General features: G+C 43.3%; 1 protein-coding gene across 6 annotated transcripts in view; it reads left to right on the top strand.

Moving 5' to 3' along the window:
• The first annotated feature begins 1321 nt into the window (after positions 1-1321).
• Positions 1322-18665, top strand: part of LOC119484672 (calmodulin-binding transcription activator 1-like) — a 70741-nt gene continuing 53397 nt past the window's right edge. For 5 of the 6 annotated variants that reach the window (XM_037763702.1, XM_037763672.1, XM_037763692.1 and 2 more), the window contains exons 1-3: positions 1322-1477; positions 3527-3622; positions 10730-10833. In XM_037763702.1, the coding sequence (XP_037619630.1) occupies positions 1453-1477; positions 3527-3622; positions 10730-10833 (225 nt within the window). In that variant the 5' untranslated portion in view covers positions 1322-1452. Of the gene's footprint in view, positions 1478-3526; positions 3623-10729; positions 10834-18665 lie in introns of those variants that run through there. The other variant, XM_037763710.1, reaches the window with a different exon arrangement.

The following is an 18665-nucleotide window of genomic DNA, read 5'->3' as shown; positions in this document are numbered from 1 at the left end:
AGACCATTTACATATAAATCACAAATGAAACATGTAATTTTACGTTGCAAAAGCCCAAATTTACATTAACTCTCAGAAGTTTTGCAAAAAAAATCTGTATTTTTACAAGAAATATTTTTAGAAATCCTTTTCTTCTAACATAAATTAATTGTTCAAATAGAGTCATAAACATCTAAAAAACAGAATAATTATCTTTAAAAATAATCAAGAAAAGCTTAAATACAGATAATTACGATTGTGATTACAAAAAATACTGTAAATCTAAGACCATTTACATATAACTCACAAATGAAACAAGTAATTTTTACATTTTTTTTCTGTCATTTTGAAATACATACAAAAAATGTGTACGTACTAAAGGCACAATGTTCTGCATACTGCATGCAACACTACACAGCTGCAGTACTTACTAAAAGCAAAAAGGAAAAAGTATGCAATTTGTAACGCACCCAAAGACTTGGATGCGGGATCTAGGGTGCGTTCCAAATCACATACTTTTTCTTTTTACTTTTAGTACATACTGCAGCTGCGTAGTGTTGCATGCAGTATGCATAACATTGTGCCTTTAGTACGTATTGTGCGTTCCAATACCCATACTACCCTACTATTTAGCATGCCAGAAAAAGATTTAGTATGTCCCAATACATAATATGTCAAATGCAGTATGCCAAAAATACCAGGATGTCCTACACTGTAAAAAAACAAGAATATGCGATTTGCGATTTGGAACGCAGCCTTTGTCATTTAGATTCAGGAGGGGGTTCATAATTTATGGCGAGACTACGACCTTAACATCGCCTTTTTTTGTCAACACTCCGGCTGGATTTTGCATGTGCAGAAACGGATGGAGCGCGGCGCGTTTTGGATGTGTGCGTAATGTTGGAAAAAAGGTGTGTGTGTGTGTGTGAGAGAGAGAGAAGACGATGATGAGCATGATGATGATGCTGTGGGAGGCTGTCAAGGTGTCCTCGAATACAGACGTCGTTCAGTGACGTGAGAGAGAGAGAGAGAGAGAGAGAGAGAGAGAGAGAGAGAGAGAGAGAGTGCGCGTAAACGCCAAAAGGTGGGCGGTGCCAAACGGGAACAAACGGAAGGATGGAGAGTTCCGCGAGTCACCATCACGGATCCCCGGTGTCACTCCTCACCTCGTGGACCAATAGCATCTCTGAACGAGGCAGGCTCGCCCCCCCCCCCCCCACACCCCCTCTTCATCCTCAGCCCCGCCCCCCTCCTTGAGCTGTCCTCTCTGTGCACGCGCGTGGTCCTCCCCCTCCCCACCCCCCCACCCCACCTCTCCATCCTCTCCTCCTCTCTACATCCCCCCCCCCCCCCCCCCCTCTCCACCACCACCACCACCACCTCCACCACCACTAGGTCGAGTCGAGGAGGAGGAGGAGGAGGAAGAGGAAGAGGAGGAGGAGGAGGAGGGATGAGGCGCGCGGCGGAGGGGAAATGGCTGCCGAAAACAAGCCGGAAGGTAAGAAGAGAAATAAGGGGTTTTTATATTATTTGGAGATGGCAGAGTCCTGGTTCAAGACGAGGCAGATGAAGGGATGGAGGCATAGAAAAGAGAGGAGAGAGGGCTTTCCCTTTTCTTCTTCTTCTAGCCCCGTCCTGGAAAACACACGGACGCTGGTGCTGATGCTGAACCAGCGACTGTGTGTGTTGGAGGAGAGAGAGCACGGTTAACCGACAGGACAGGCAAAATAAATAACGATGAAGGAGAGTTGTCCCGTCGGTAAGGAGGCTCTGAGTGTGAGGGGTTAGTTTTTCCACCGTCCGATGCTTTGCCAGCGTTTCCCCCCCTGCCTGAGCAGCTGCTTTATGAGTGCTTTAGAAAGCGTTCAGCATAAAAGGGGATGGGGATGAGAGTGGTGGTTCATGCTGAAGGAATTCAGATGCTTTCTGTGCCTCTCTCTGTGTGTGTGTGTGTGTTTATGTGTCTCTCTTTAAGCCTTAAAATACATTTTCATTTCACTGACATGCACCTCCCCAGACCATCTGTGCATTTTATGTAGTCATAACCTAAATGTTAGTGTGTGTTTATGTTTGTGTCCATTTGATGTGTTGCTAAGGCATTGAAGGTGAGAATCTGGCTGCATTTAGGGAGAGGGGGGGTGGTTGGGGGGGGGGGGAGGTGGTGTGTATATGTGTGTCAGTTTTAGGTCATGTATGAATTACATTTTTTTAATTTACTCCCTCGGCTAAACTCTCGGGGGTCATCATTGTCACACACACACACACAGCCACCATTTCATTCATTCCGGCCGTTATTCATTCTTTCATGAATTATTTAAGAGATGACCACAATCACCATGGCGATATAATCTCCCATCTCAACTCATAGGTTAATGAAATCTTTATTTCTTACTCAGTAAGTGTTTGACATTTGTTTATAAACACCCCCCCCCCCCCCCTCTCCTGGTTTCAACCCGCTCTTAAGTATTGCTTTCCTTGCCCATACTGACATCACACATTCCCAGTCAAGCCAATAAATGTGTTGTTATGGACGACAACGCAGTTCCTCCGCAACTTAAAGAGCTAAACTGACACACCGCACTGACGACATCGCATTTTATTACCAGACTATTCTGATGTCTTCCTCAGCAAAGTGATACTGAAAATAACAGGAGGAGGCTTTAACGCTGTCTCCACTAGGGAGCGATGCTGAGAAAGATTTCTTTAAACGGGCAGTTTTTTGGGGGATAACTTGAGCTACACAAGTAGTATCATACACTTGAGAAAGCGCACATGTCCAGGTGTGCAGCAGATAAAGTTAGACACGCATACATAAGAGCGTGCAGGCGAGCACGCAGAGTGCAGCCAGAGGCAAAGGGAAGGCCGTGGGTTGAGAGTCCCGTTGCGTGAAAAGACTGTAGATGAGACAGATGGCCCATGGGCAGATCAGCAGGCACTGAACCACATAAATATAAAACCATCCCCCTGCCCATACTGCACTGTACCTACACACACAACCACACATCCACAGTATGATGGGTTTTTTGTCAGCTGCCCCCTCTGTGTTACGTGTAGAGACGATGTAATAATTTACGAGCCTCAGCCCCGTGCTGAATGGAAGCCAAATGAATCGCAGGGGCGACGAAGGCAGGATCTCTCCATCCACTGGCAGATGTGCGTGGCGCTGATCAGCAGCAGAGAGTACACCAGTGGGCATGAGAACAACATCCACCATATAGCCTGGAAGACCATCTCCCTCTGCGCTGGTTGGTCTACTTTGTATCATAGCAACAGTGGTCAGGGAAACAGAGAAATGATGAGAGAGAAGAGAAACTAAAGCTGGGTACAAGTTAGTCACACACATGGAGGCAGTGTATCTACTGTGGCCAATCGATCAGGGGACACAATGGAGGCAAGTTAGTGGATCAAAAAATGGATCAGCCCACATGCAGATCACTTGGAGTTTTGTTTTCTGGGCTTTAGAGGAGGGAGAATGACGTGAGGTGCCAGGGAAACCAAAACCTGGAGCGTCGCCTAATTATGTTGTCTCTTTCTCCCTCTTTTGTAGGACTGAAGAAGATAAGAAATCCAGAGCGAATGGTCAGGATTGCCGTTGGTTACACCGGACACACCCCTCCCAAGAGTGACGACACTGACGCCAACAGTAAGAGACACACAAACACTCTCTTCACACTGTTTGGGCGTGCGTGCGCCAACATTTGTCTGTGGCACAGGGTGACTCTGGGAGCAAGTATAAAAGCCTTCTGGCAGAATGATGTGATGCGGGAACTGACTGAGGTCTCCTTCTCATCTGCTCTGTAACGGATCACACTTACACACACACACACACTCACACGTACACAAAACAAACACACACTGTGTCTCTGTGCTGAGGCGTCATTCCAATTCAGCTCTGTTACACATCATGTTTATTCATGCATGCCAGTACAGTATTAGCGGGCACACACGCACACACACACACATTATTGCACATAGAGAAGGCACGGCTTACTTTGGCTATCAGGAGTTTATTGTCACACCTAATCTGTACACATGCATTATGTATCTATAATCCTCAATGGGCCTGGTTAAACTACAAGTGAGATGGAGTGTGTAATCTGGGGTCGCCGCCTGGTCGTGTACGACTGTGTCCCGGGCATGTGTGTGTGTGATTGCTGCGGTGTGTTAGAGGGACTATAAAGGCAATGATTGCTTTGATTGGTTATTGATTTCTGAGGACATGACGCAGATGCATGTCTCTGCTTCTGCTGTGTGTGTGTGTGTGTGTGTTAGGGGGACAAATTGGAGGAAAATAAACAGATGTGAGGAGGAGCAGACAGACATGCTGCTTAGCGAGGTGGTGGTGGGGGTTATTATGGGTATAGCAGAGGAAGATACCCCCTCTATAAACCCCTTTCTCTTTTCAAAAGGAGCAGTTGGCATCAAACGTAGGGGCGTAAGAAAATATCAATACACATGAGTATCGCATTATTATGTGTTGTGATATTGTATTGAGTTACACTAAATTTTGGCGAGGAAAAGCACACCCACTCTATGATAATCCCATGCAGTTTTGAGAAGAAAACACCTTGCAGTTTTTTGGCATTCAATAGGATACGAATGTGTTATTTTTTCTTATTCTAAAATGTTGTGTTTCTGGTGTGTTCTTTATACTATGACAATTTTTCCTAAAATTACATTTTAAAAAATCTCAATATATCGCTTTGCAATATATTATATCATTACCCCTGTATCATGATACGTATTGTATAGGGCTGTGTATTGGCAGGAATCTGGCGATACTATACGTATCCCAATACAGGAGTAACGATTCAATATATTGCAATTTTTTTCAAATCTAATTTTAGGAAAACTGTCACTATAAAAATACACTATATGAAGTCATACCCAATTTATGCAATTTTAAGACTGTTCAGGGACCCCAGTATACAGAGATATTCAAATACACCATTTTAGAATAGGCAAAAATAACTCATTTATACTGCATTCAAAAAACTGCATGTGATTATTAGAAAGTGGGCATGTCTGTAAAGGGGAGACGCGTGGGTACCCATAGAACCCATTTTCATTCATATATCTTGAGGTCAGAGGTCAAGGAACCCCTTTGAAAATGGCCATGCCAATTTTTCCTCGCCAAAATTTAGCGTAAGTTTGGAACATTATTTAGCCTCCATCCCGAGATGCAAGTATGACATGGTTGGTACCAACGGATTCCTTAGGTTTTCTAGTTTCATATGAGGCCAATAACCTTCTCTCTAGCTTTAAAACTAAGTCCGCTACATCCTCCGAAAGACAGAACAGTGGCCGGCGTGCCGTCGGATTTTTAAGAGGTTAATTAAAAATCGATACAGCGTTTTGGAGAATCGATACAGTATCGCAAAACATAATATCGCGATACTCATGTGTATCGATATTTTCTTACACCCCTAGTATCGTATTGCCAGATTCTTGCCAATACACAGCCGTACTCATACCTGCATCAAATCCTCTTATTTTGAGGGATGAGCGTAAACAAGACTGTCATGAAATAGCAAATAAAGAATTAAGAGAAAAACAATAGAATAGAACAGAGAGTTCTGTTTGGGATGGCTGTTTAATATGAGCTGAGACTTCCCGAGCCTATCCCTGTCTCCTATCTGTTCTCACGTCCCAGCTGGAGGATTACTGGAGGAAAAGTTTATCAGCAGAATGATAAAATTAGCATGCACGCCCATCTCTCTATCCCTCCCTCCCCCTCCACCCCTCCGCCCCCTGCTCTCCCTCTTTCTCTCGTCTCTCCCTCCCTCTTCCTGCACTCTCGCTCATCCCATGCTATGCTCCCCCCTTTTCTTCTCCCTGCCCCGGCCCTCCCTCCCATCCCTCTATCTAGCTGCTGTGCAATGAGCCTTTCTTTCTGTCACATTAATTTCATCCCGAAAAGGGGGGAAAATGTGAAAATTTCCCCTGACGCCTCCTAATATCAGTAGGGGGAGAGTTAAGAGTTGCATTTGGAGCGTTTTTCTCTCTCTTTACTGGGGAGAGTTTTATAATTAACTGACAGCCATCTCACAAGGGCATTGGCTTGTTTCTGTGTTAAATATGGAGATGACAGTTTTATGAGGTAAAATATTCATCAGTCGGAGGCCGCTCTTCTGTGTGATTCCAGTCTAAATTATGGCATCTGATAGGCGACCAAAACAATGTTTCACTTTGGTCGATCATTTTCACTTTTTAGCTCGTATACCTCTATATGACTTAACGAGCCAGCAGCTCCACATTAGCATTCAGGCTCTGTCACTTGGACTCTTTTTACTAGATTAGCGAGTGAGTGAGTGATCTATGTACAGCCAGAAATGTGTGGCGTACTGCTGAGGGACTCACATGAAGCAATGCAGGTATTGAAACTGCTTTATTATTTCAAATATAAATGTGAACAGCACTGGATTTACATATTTAGATGTGTTTTCCCAGGGTCCCAGACTGGTTCGTGCTCCTGGATAGCCAGAAACAGAAGAGAAGTTTTTTGCCCCATGTCACACCACAGTATAGCTCCACCGAGAGCCATTCGGAACAGATGGAAAAGACGATTGCGACAGTACCCAGGCTGAATTTTTTAAAACAGGGACGCATTCGCTGGTTCAGGATTGTTAGAAATACAAGATACAACCCTTTGGGGTGTAAAAGCTCATCAGCATTCAACAAATCTGCAAAGTTGGTCTTCCATTCCTCGTCAGCGGGGAGAGTGAATGTGAGGATAGGTTAAGATGACGGCCGTGTCCGTGAAGGTGTGCTTTGAAAGGGATTTTCGGTACCAAGGTCACTGGTAAAAAACGCCACTCTGGGACAAATACTGTGATGTCTGCGCTTTGATCGGCAGGCGCTGTGTGTGTATGTGTTTGCGTGTGTGCGCGGGTGTTTGTGTGTGCGCCCCGTACGCATGTGCGACGGGCTTGTTTGATGTGGTGGTTCTGGTACATTTCAAAGGCGAGGCTCTGATGAGAATTCTTCAGAACAGCAGGGGGAGGGGAGGGGGTTATAGCCAGGAGGGGTGGGGTCTAAACGCTGATTGGCATTCATAGCAGAGAGGCTGGAGTGCTGCTAAAAAAGAAATTAGGCTTTAACTAAGCTGCACCATTCAGCTGTTTAACTAAGCTGCTGCACCGTTCAGCTGTTTGAAATTTTGTCTTCTCAGGCCTTCTATTAATAAATGCATAATTGATTAGGGGGGAGCATACGTGCCTGAACACACTTCCTACTGACACAAACACACACACATGCTCAGACGTGAGCACACACACATGGACCCCACTCCTGTCCTGCTACAGTACTTTTCTCTCTTTGTGTTACCTCGTTCCGTCGCTTGTCCTTGCAACATTCTTACTTTCTAAATCTTCTCTCTCTCTCTCTCTCTCTCCCTCTAAGTTGCTTTTTTCTTCATTAACTGTCTCTCTCTGGCTCATTGTCTTCCTGCCTCTCTCTGTCTCCCGCTCTGACCCTCCCACCCCACCTATCTCTCTTTTTCTCTCGCTCTGTCGTCTGCCCTCAGGTAGAGTATAATTCCTATCTTCCCAGGGGAGTCATGAATGGACGCCCTCTACTCAAATGCTTATCAATAACCTTTGAGTGCTTGCTCTCTTTGACTTCTGAGCGGCACACCCGTTGGGCACACACTCACAAACAGGCACACACACACACACCAGGGGCTCTAGCTTTGTGTGGACGCTATGCGCCGGTGAAGTAGTACTTTCCTGAGGCGCGGTGGGATTTTTTTTTTTCTCACCTGCATCTATTCAGTATTTTGGTGATTCTCCGAGCTCCGCAGTGGGAGGAGAGGCGCAGTAGGGGCACTTTCACTGGTAATCCAGCAGCACCATGTCGTTTTGGTAGTAGTTCACAGGGCTGGGCCTAATATATTGATATTATATCGATATTGCAATGAGACTAGATATCGTCTTGGATTTTGGATATCGTAATATGGCATAATTTTTGTCTTTTCCTGGTTTTACAGGCTGCATTACAATTAAGTGATGTAATTTTCTGAATTTACCAGACTGCTCTAGCTGTTCTATTATTTGCCTTTACCCATTCTATCCACATTAATGATGATTATTTATAAAAACCTCATTGTGTAAATATTTTGTAAAAACACCAATGATCAACCGTACAATATCGTTGCAATATTGATATCGAGGTATTTGGTAAAAAATATTGTGATATTTAATTTTCTCCACATCACCCAGCCCTAGTGGGACTCTCATAGGTCTCTCCAAAATTACAAAAAACGCTATTATTCATGTTTTGTTGCCTGTTTTGCTGCATTACACTGAAAAAAAAACATATTTTTGTCAATTAAAGGATAAGGTGCAGTATATTTTTTGTCATTGTCAATGTCAACAAATCCCATGAAAAAATCAACAATGTGTTAGTCATCTCTCAATATTGAAATACTTCTTTGTCCTGTTTGTGGTTTTAATCTTTAAATACGGGTCACAAATTGATAGTTAAGGTCAAAGGTCCTGTGTGTAGGATCTGGCGGTATTTAGCGATGAGGCGAGGAGACTGCAACCAACTGAAGCCTCTCCTGTGTGCTAAGCATGTTGGAGAGCTAGGGTGGCCGACACGAAAACGCGAATGGCCCTCTCTAGAGCCATTTGTTGTAAGAGCAGAGTGCGTAGAGTGTGTGTGTATGTGGGAAGTGAGTGGTGAAGCAAGAGAGAGAGAGCGGCGGCGACGGGAGCGAGTAACGTTATCTACTCCGGCCCAAGCAGGAAAAGTTGACAGAGTTTGGTTTGTCCATTTTGGGCTACTTTAGAAACATGGCGTACTCCGTGGAGAGGGGACCCGCTCCCTATGTAGATATAAACGGCTCATTCTAAGGTAACGAAAACACAACGATTCTTATTTTCAGGTGATTATACAGTAAAGAAACAAACTTATTGATATTGTAATCCATTTCTGCCAATAGATCCCCTAATTGTTACACACTGGTCCTTTAAAAACAATAGTAAGTAGTGCATTTATTGGGGACTATTTTCCGCCGTGGATTTGGTGCTCTAGTGCCGTGATTCTCAAAGTCCGGGGACCCCCAAGAGTCTGTGGTACTCTGCCAGGGGGTCCGTGAAAAGTTTTCAAATTATCGTAATGTCTATTTTTTTTAAAGGCTTCATAGTTCTATGAATAGTATTTTCATTTTTCTAATCAAACAAAACTATAACTCTTAGAATCTCCAAATACGTTGAATATGTCTATTGTCTTTTTAATACATTTCTCTGGTGTTGTTCACATAACTAAGACTATAGTTAAAAATGATTCCAGGGGACATACATTAGGGGGTCCCTGGTATATTCTCTATCTTGTAAGGGATCCTTGGTTGAAAAAAGATTGAGAACATCTGCTCTAGTGAGTATTTACAGCAGCAGGATGGTGGTTTGTAGGATTTACTCAAAATAAACTGCTGTACCCATGTTCATTGTAATGGAGGAAAAAGGCACCCAGTGCAACGGTGTGGCTCACTGATGTGAAAAACTAACAGTTTTTGGACAACAATAGAGGTTTATGGCAGAGAGAGGAGTAAGCTGCATTAGGCTTTGGCTACACAGGGAATACTTCTTTGGATCAATCATTGTTGATTTTGGTCTTTTTATGGGATTTGTTGATAAAAAAAAAAAATTGAATATCACCAGACTTCATTTGAGGCAATAATGCCGAGAATGTAAAGGTTACTGACTGATTTTTACCGACTTACGTTACCTCACCTGTGATTAGCGTTTGGATCATTATGATTCTAAATAGCTCCCAGGAATCTCAGTATTGTCCAGAAACATGATTTATTTAAACTTCAAACTAAACATCACCGGCCTGTAGCAACATTTGGGCAGCTATATATTTGCACTTGTGACTCTCCAGCTCCCGTACAAGAATATTAGTTTCCTCTCAGGAGGAGCTAGTCTGAGTCTCTACTCCATTACCAAACCGTCTGTACAACACTGTGGGGAGAGTGTTGCTTTTAAAGGGGATAAGAGATACCCATGTGATTGGCCATGATTGTTACAAACCCCAAATGCACTGATAATGTATGATAATGGATTCTTCTTAATCTAAATCTGTTTCCGGGTGGGCCCCAGGTGCTCTGTGCACCTCCACCTGCTATCCAAAAACGCTGTAAGTGCGCTGCCACTCCCTCTGCGCTCTTAAATATTGTTTTTACCCTGTACATTGATAGCCAAAGGACGAGTAAGGTCATCAACCTTTCTCGTGAATCACACATAATTGAAGAAGATATAATAAGACACACTTACATAAAGATGACGTTGAAATATTAAACATAGTTTTGGTGCAATTTTATTGGCTTTATCCCATTTCATTCAATAGGAATAAATAAATAACAGGGCCAAACAAAGTATAAGCCTGACATCTCTTCACTGCAAATACTCAGCTGTATTTCTGATGAATCAGAAAATACCAGAAAGTTATCACAAATCAAGTTCTGGATGGAACAAAATGAATTAGCTCGTGTCCTTCATCGGCCTGAACAAATCAATGTGCAAATTCTCTTACTTAAGGTCACATCAGCCATTAAAAATGCTACACAATAAAAGTGTGTATAAAGATGATTTTATTCATCCAGATCCCAGAGATGCTGCTTTTTGGTATTCACCTCACACAATGTGTCTGTGTCTGATGAGAAATCTCTCTCCTCTTCCTACTCATCCCTCATTTATCTTCCTTTATCTTCACCCCCTCTCCGCCCTCGCCTCCCCTTCCGCTCCAGATGAGCCGGGCCAGTTGAAGATCTACCTTCCTAAGAAGCTGCTAGAGTGTCTACCCAAATGTTCCTCTCTGCCCAAGGAGCGCCATCGCTGGAACACCAACGAGGTGAGACACACTCAAGAGGGAAATATCCGTGGCAGTGAGATGAACTCAGTGTTTTTTTCTTGCTGGTGACTCATCTCTAGCTAATGTCACATTGAGAGATGAAGAGGAGGTAAACAAACACAATGGCAGCTTTTCATTATGGGACCCTAAAACTGTGACACGAGGAAATAAAAAAAAAAAACAGCAACCCAAGCTTAAAGCCAAAAAGTCCCACTGCCTATACATCCCATTTGGTGTGTTGCTGTCTATTTCGCTTTGTAATCCAAACAACTCTGGGTTAAGGCGTAGGAATCAGGGGCTCCAGGGTCTAAAACTATATACGGCTTAGAGGCTAAGAAACGAGAAATGAGGTTACAGATTGAATGTTTCCACTGCTGGTTTCTACTGGGTTCAAAAACCCTATGGTCAGTAGGATAAAGATTGTTATCTGAACCTCACATTGTTGCTATGCAACCATAGAAAGCTGTAAAATGTGTGGCACATTTCTGCTCATAGCTTTTTTTTTTTTTTTTTTTTGTTTCTTTGTGTTATGTGTGAAAACGATGCTCTAGATTTGTTGTGTAATGTTGTCCTACAAAACAAAAAAATAGAGGAAAAAATGAAAAGCTGTCTGTGAGGTATAAACAACAAAAGCAGTGACCATGCACCCAGAGGATTTGATCATAAAAGCCAGTTAAGTTAAAGTAACTTAAGGGCTTTTTTTGCACTTCACTTTAGTCAATGTTAACCACATTTAGAACTTTTAGTGACGGTTTCACACAAACTCATGGCTACCACTCATTAATCCAGGGCTGACTTTGCTCTGCTCTGCTCTGGGCCAAAATTAGCATCATATTTGCCGCATGAACAATAGATAACTTAAACTGTGCTGCCGGCTAAGTGGTACAATGTGAAATGAGGCCAAATTAGGTTGGGGCAAGTCTTTACTCATGGCCAGAGATAACCCCGAGCTAAACATTCGGGGTGCGAAAAGCTTTTCAGAGTTGCATGTTGTTCCAGACTTAAGCTGTTAGCTTAGGGAAGTGTTTGATGGGTGGAAATGGATGCAGGCATTTATCGTCAATAGCTCCTTGTTTATGCATTGCACAGCTCACCACTGGTGGTTTGCTCCATCCATTGTGATGTTGTTGGCCTCTGCTGAGACATTTTCTCCATGTGCAGGCTGTGCACTCCATTATGGATGTGTGTTTGTGTGTTTGTGTTATTGATTACCAAGTCCAGCATTATTATGCAATGCAAAGCTGATTTGGCCTGTGGTTTTTCTCTCAGGAAAGTCATTACATTTTTCATGCAATCCATCTCAATGAAGGTCATACTGGGAGTTAAGCACGGCGCCTACTGAATAGTGTGCTCACATGAATAGGCAGTGCGTGTGTGCGTGTGTGTGTGTGTGTGTGTGTGTGTACGGTTCAGAACAACGTGACCGCTGCCGGTTAGGGACTTCCACACATCAGCCTAACCAAGAGCAATTGTGCACAAGGCGCAGGGACTAGACCAAAGCACCTTGTTGCTGCCCCCTCTCCTGCCCTCTCCCTCTTTCCCTCCATCAGTTTCCCTTCCAACTTCCCATCTAGTCCTCTCTATCTTTATCTTTCATTTCCTCTCCTCCTCCCCCCCTCTCTCTTTCTCTTCATTGCTCTCTCTCTCTCTGATGAGGAGGTACAGGCTCAGTTCAGAGGGAGGTTGGGTGTCCCTTAGCGGATTCCTTCAAAGCTCCTCTTCCACCCAGGCATAAAGTTTCCTGCATACTTAAACACTCCATTGTGTCTGCTGCTCCTCTTGCTTGGTGCTGGGGAGCCGTGTGTATGCTCGCTGGGCCTCTTGTGCATGTATGTTTTTCAGACTGCGTATATGTGTGAGTGTGTCTGTGCACAGCACCAGATTATTGCGGTCGATTATTTTGTAGCTGCTGCAACAAAATAATTGATTTTTTTTTCTTTCTGCGCGTGTTGATTTTTATCTGTCTCTGTATTGCAGACATCGCAGGAAGTGTAGCAGTTTTCATCAGCCGCTTATTGAAAATTGAAATCATCATTGGTCATCACATTTTTGACACATGTACGTCCACTATAGATTGAGTGGCGCAACGCAGTTTTTATACGTGAGACTCCGAGACCAATCGGCTGTCAAGTCGGCTGTCAAATCTGAAGCTTTCAATTTATTTATTCAGTCGCATCCCCTCAACGTGTGTGTGTGTGTGTGCGTGTGTGTGTTTGTTTGTGTTGAAATATAATATCTTTCTGGTCTAAATGTTGCTCATGAAGTGTGGTGATGTGTTATCGACAAATGGTGTGTTGAGAACGCCCAGTAATTATTCGGTGTGTAGACACACTTGTGTGTCTGCGTTTTGGGTGTGCGTGTACATTTGTGCCTTTTGTGGGACTTTTCATAGAATCCTTCATTTACATACGCTTATGCATGAGGATATCAAAAATTGGTTTTGCGTTCGTCATCCACACTGTTGTCTGCATGTAGAATTAGGATTATCCTTTATGTGTGTGTGTGTGTGAATAAGGAGGAGAGTGTGATAGATAAAGAGATTACCATTCTGTGTTTGGATGAGGAGGCCTCTGATTAAGTCAGACCCAATCTTTACACGTCTTCATCTGATATGTCCTTATTCTCACCTTTTTCTTGGCATGCTGTCTGTGCAAGCATGCATGGGTATCTGTGTGCATGTGTGTGTGTGTGTGTGCGTGCGTTTTCTTGCCCGTGTGTGCGCGATTGCATATGATCCACTGATATCTGTTTTGTCACGCATGGCTCCCCCCGACACCTTGGCCTCCCACGAGCACTGAGCTGTGACCCCATACATTTTTACTCCATCCACTTCTCCTCCTCCTCTCTGTCCTTTCCTCTCTTCCTTCCCTCTCGTCCTCCCTCTCTCACTCTCTCTCTCTCTTTTGTGTATCTACTGATGTGTGAAATTATTCTGGGATGGAGGGATGGATTCCTCCCTGAAGGGCTGAGCGGAGGCGTGAGCCTTTTGTTCAATAATAGATTGGGGGTGTATGTGTATCTGTCCATGGTAATAGACTATAGACTAGTTTTAGATAACAAACCACACTCAGGTGGACAGACTGATGGTAGAGCAGCCTGTTTTATCCATCCACCGGGAATGACTTGTTGTTTGGTTTCAGCAAATTCTATGGAGCGCTGAAATAAGGAGGCTATCAAACTTTTTTCAAAAGTAGACAAAGGCGAACTTTAGAGTCTGGTTCCGGGTATCAAGCTCATGAAAAGATATGATTACTCTTGTGGGGACCCTCGACATCCTGACTCATATATTAAGAAGCCAGACTGAGTGGAATACTGAGTTAAACCTCCTTTCCAAAGCCTTAAAACTATGAAACGTGCACTCCCACACTATGCGACTGTGCACGCCGTCGCATGATCTAATGTGCATTTTAAAGGCTTCTACTTCAGAGCGGCCCCCCCACTACGATTCAAATGACGCAATTGTCAAACGGGTCGGTACAGACTTCAGTACATCACACAGACGACAGCCGTCTGTGCCACAATGCCTCTGCATGTGAGAGTGCTCCACATGTCGCTCAGCTGTACGGGTGCAGAAAAGAAAGCGTTAGAAGACGGCGTTATTCTGGTATTAATGATATGAAATAATATGATATGAAACATGCAGCGTTTTATTGTCTGTTCTCGTCATGCAGTGATATATTGGCGGCTGTGTGTGGTGTGAAGGCAGCTAGTTGACAGTTCACACACGCTCATGTCTGGCTGTACCGCCGCATGACGCTAACATGATTGTTTGAATGAGAAGCAGATCAAAAAGGCATATACATTTTAGACCACTGCCCCATCTGCCTCCTGTGTGTGTGTGTGTGTGAGTGTGCATCAAGGGTAGGTGTTGCCATGGTAACAGATTGGGTGTGTGTGCGTGCGTGTCCCTGTTAATGGTATGATCGATGTTGCATGTTTGACACAGACGCTGTTCATGATTGTTCAGTACATCGAAGGTGATAAGAGAGTCTTGACATAGTCAGTACGTCTGCTTGCTTGCGATGCCAAACATGCACAAAAGAAAAAAGAATTGGTGAAGGACAAAAGCTCTTAATCTCAGGTAAAATTGTCACTCACACACACCTGTGCGTGCTGTGGCGTCTCCGCTTGTGTGAGCGCCAATTTCTAGCCCAAACAAAGCTCTCTCTCTCTGCGTGCATATGTCTCTGTCTATGAGTGTGTGTGTTTAATTTATTATTCATGACATTATTGTTGTTTGTGAGCCATTAAATAGATACATTGAATTAAATATGCATGCATTGTATTCCTACGTTTCTTCGTGGAGATATTTTCCCCACAAATGAGGCATAAGAATTGTCTGGAGAAGTTACACAGGAGGGACGGCGTTAAATGTCAGCCGCCAGACTACGTGAAAAAATACTATGGATCCATTATGGAAACCCAGAGCGATACAGTTAGCAGACGGCCAAGTTGCAGGCCTCTATGCTTCATTTATACTGTGGTGAAGGGTGCCCTTGATTTATGAATTTGATGTGTGAATTGCTAATGTCCAGCTCGCGCTGGCGTGGGGCCGGGAGAGGCTGACACTCTCCATTTTGTCTGCTGTGTCAGAACAAAGACAAAAGTAACACGTCTTTGGAAACTTACCACGAGTTTCATTTCTTAAAATGAATCGTGTGTGCCGTTCATACATTTGTTGGATAATGCGTGTTTGCGAGAGACTTGGTGTATCCGTGTCAGTGTGTGTGTGTAAGTGTGTGTTGCCTATGGCTATAACCTCTCCAGTTGACATTGAGCTCTGTGCTGTTGCCGTTTACCAGAGTAAAGCATGGTTTAATGAGGGGGCAAAGAAGCCAGCACACACACACTCTCCCTCACACACACTCACACGGGCTTGCACACATGTATCTACACACACAGACATGCACACACGCGATACCAAAGGGGTGTTTCACAGCTCCTTGTGTTTGATTCCTATTCTTTTATTTTTAATCATTCCTCTGTCTTTTGGGTTGAGAGATATTTTATGTTTGGAGAGCGCCAAGTTATAATCACTAATTAGTCCTCCAGGCTCTCTCTCTCCCTCCCTCTCTCTCTTTTTCTCCTCCTCTTTGTCTATCTCTCCATCTCTCTCTGAGCCAAGCATAGCCCAATTAACACCCAACGTCATTTTGAGTCTGTTGTGACTTCCATTTCCGCTCCAACTCCAGACGTCCGTATATACGGTCCTGCTGACCAAACTGGCAACCGAATGTGCAGCAATGCAAAGAATTAATTAGATTCATTCTATTCATGAATGTAATTTCCTTGTCGATACATGTAATTATCCAGCAAGCTTTTCATTTGCAAATTGGGCCGCGCATGGTAAATTGGACATGTGCGTGTGTGTGTGGATGCCTCACAGATTGTTGGGATCAGTATTTCAGCGGGTTTCAGTCATGCAGATATTTCACCATACACAAGTTCACAAAGGGGGCTGAGATTAACCAGGTTTTACAAGTCTAGTCAGGGAAAGCCAGGTGTCTGAGGTAGGTGTTAGTGTCTCCTCTCCTCTCCTCTCTCCTCTCCTCTCCTCTCCTCTCCTCCTACCCAACTGGAAGCCCCACATTTTCATCCTGTTCTATTTTCTCCACGCCGCCACAGACCCACTATTTATCTTGCCCACTATAATTTGACACAAAATATTGTTAACTGGAGACACAGAAATATATTAAACAGTGGGAATGTGTGACTATGAGTGTGGGGGTGCTGTGTATGTGCCTGAGCTCGTTTGTGTGTGCGTGTGTGTGTTTGAGTGTGTCTTTGTGTTTTAACTTCCAAGCCCAACCAAAACGAAGTGAATGACCAGCAGTGTCTGCTGTAATAAGGAGCCGGGCTGTGCCGTGGAGACAATACTTTTTGTATCCTTAAATGTCCCCACATAGAACCTCTGTAATATCTGAGTCCTGTGTAAATTAGATTTAATTCATTGGAGACAGATAAAGCATTAAAATGTGTATGTGTGCGCATGTGCACGCACACACAGACGGTCCTTGTACTCCTATTTTGAGTGCTTGCATTTCATGCGTAGAGCTTTATCCAGACAACTTTCTAACTTTATTTAACTTTGATAACTTTCTGCTCCTCAGACTTTGCAAGGGCTTCATGAGTCAAGTATATTTTACAGCAGCACAAGCACAATTTTGCATGTTTACATCCCCAAATAACAGTGAGATGTCAACAAAACATCACGCTGTAAATCAAGCACCACAGGTGCAGGAACCCTATTGATTTTTTCTTTCGCGTCTTCATTTTCTGACTTAATAACATTCAGAGCTTAGAGACTTGTAAAAGAATATGCCTAGTTCAGGATTTCGGAAACCCAATACATATTTCATACTCTCTGCTCATGTTTTACGAAGGTAGGTTTCATTCAAACATCTTTTTTTGTTTTTTATTCTGCACATGCAGTCCCAGCCTGTCGCCTTGGGTTTGATGCAAATAATGTCGCACATGTCCAACAATACTTAAAGAAGAAAAAATAATGTCATGATATCTGGAAGTCTTTCTCACAATATTTGTACGATTGTTTAAAGGAACAGTGTGTAACGTTTCAGGAGATCTATTAGCAGAAATAGAATATAATATTCATAACTATGTTTTCATTAGTGTATAATCACCTGAAACTAAGAATTATTTTGTTTTCATTAGCTTAGAATGAGCCCTTCATATCTACATAGGGAGCGGGTCCTCTTCACGGAGTCTACCATATTGCTCCGCCATGTTTCTACAGTATCCCAGAACAAACACTGGCTCCAGAGAGAGCCTTTCACGTTTTTACGTTATCTGAAGGCCACGGTAGTTCTCAGTTACGCTTGTGAAACTGGTAACGTGAGCTGCAGAGTGCAAAACCGTGGTACCGCCTGCCGCCGTCTCCTTTAGGAGATGACTTCTGTTGCTCCTAAAGTAGTGTTATTATGGTAAGGCGAACGGTGTTACCACGGTTTTGCACTCGGCGGTCCATGTTATCGCAGTCTTGGAAAGGGAGGAGTGAGTGGAAGGGTACTCAGTTGGTTGCAGTATGCAACCACACCACTAGATGTTGCCTTCACACTGTACATTTAATTCTAAGTCTGGGTATGTACTTGTATTGTCTGCAGGTGTAAAACACAGGTAGCTCTACAATGATGCTCACTTTTTTTACGCATGCTTATGCTCCCATTCTGTGTCAGTCTCCAGGTGCACAATTGTTTAACAATATTTTACTGTAAAGATTAATATGATCAGTATGCACTGAGCATATCTGTGGACACCTAAGAGCGCATCGGTTCTAGATGAGTCGTTTGAGAGGTATTTACAGACGATACTGATTCATTGTTGTGTAAGGATTACAGAGTTGTCCACCAGCAGCAGTGGGCGGGAGCTGCTACAACAGCTTTTCCTTTATGTCACATATTTTGCGGATATATTTAAAATCTCTCTGACTACTCAGTCAGATACTATAACAAGCATTATACCAAACATCTTTGAATATTTAACAGTAACTTGTGAATTGTAGCCTACCCCTCAAAATACTTTTACTCAACATAAATTCAGTGTGCATTTCACTGGTTTCATTTCTGCATCAGTAGCATATGTGTTTATTTTTTATTTTTTGCTGTTGCCGGCATAATGTTGATTCAGTCTCTACATAATTTTTCCACACTGCATATTTGGACAGATTATAGTTATGACTCTCTTATTTCTAGTGCGACATAATATTTATATGCTTGAAGTTAGAGAAACCACAATTCGCACAAATAATTGGGATGTTATCCGATGAGTACACCCGTGTGTTTTCCATACAAATTTGCTTCTGTAAATCTTACACA

The sequence above is a fragment of the Sebastes umbrosus genome, chromosome 1, assembly GCF_015220745.1.
Source record: "Sebastes umbrosus isolate fSebUmb1 chromosome 1, fSebUmb1.pri, whole genome shotgun sequence".
Lineage (NCBI taxonomy): Eukaryota > Metazoa > Chordata > Actinopteri > Perciformes > Sebastidae > Sebastes > Sebastes umbrosus.
Note: the sequence above shows the minus strand (reverse complement) of the source record. Positions and strands in the feature narration are given on the sequence as shown.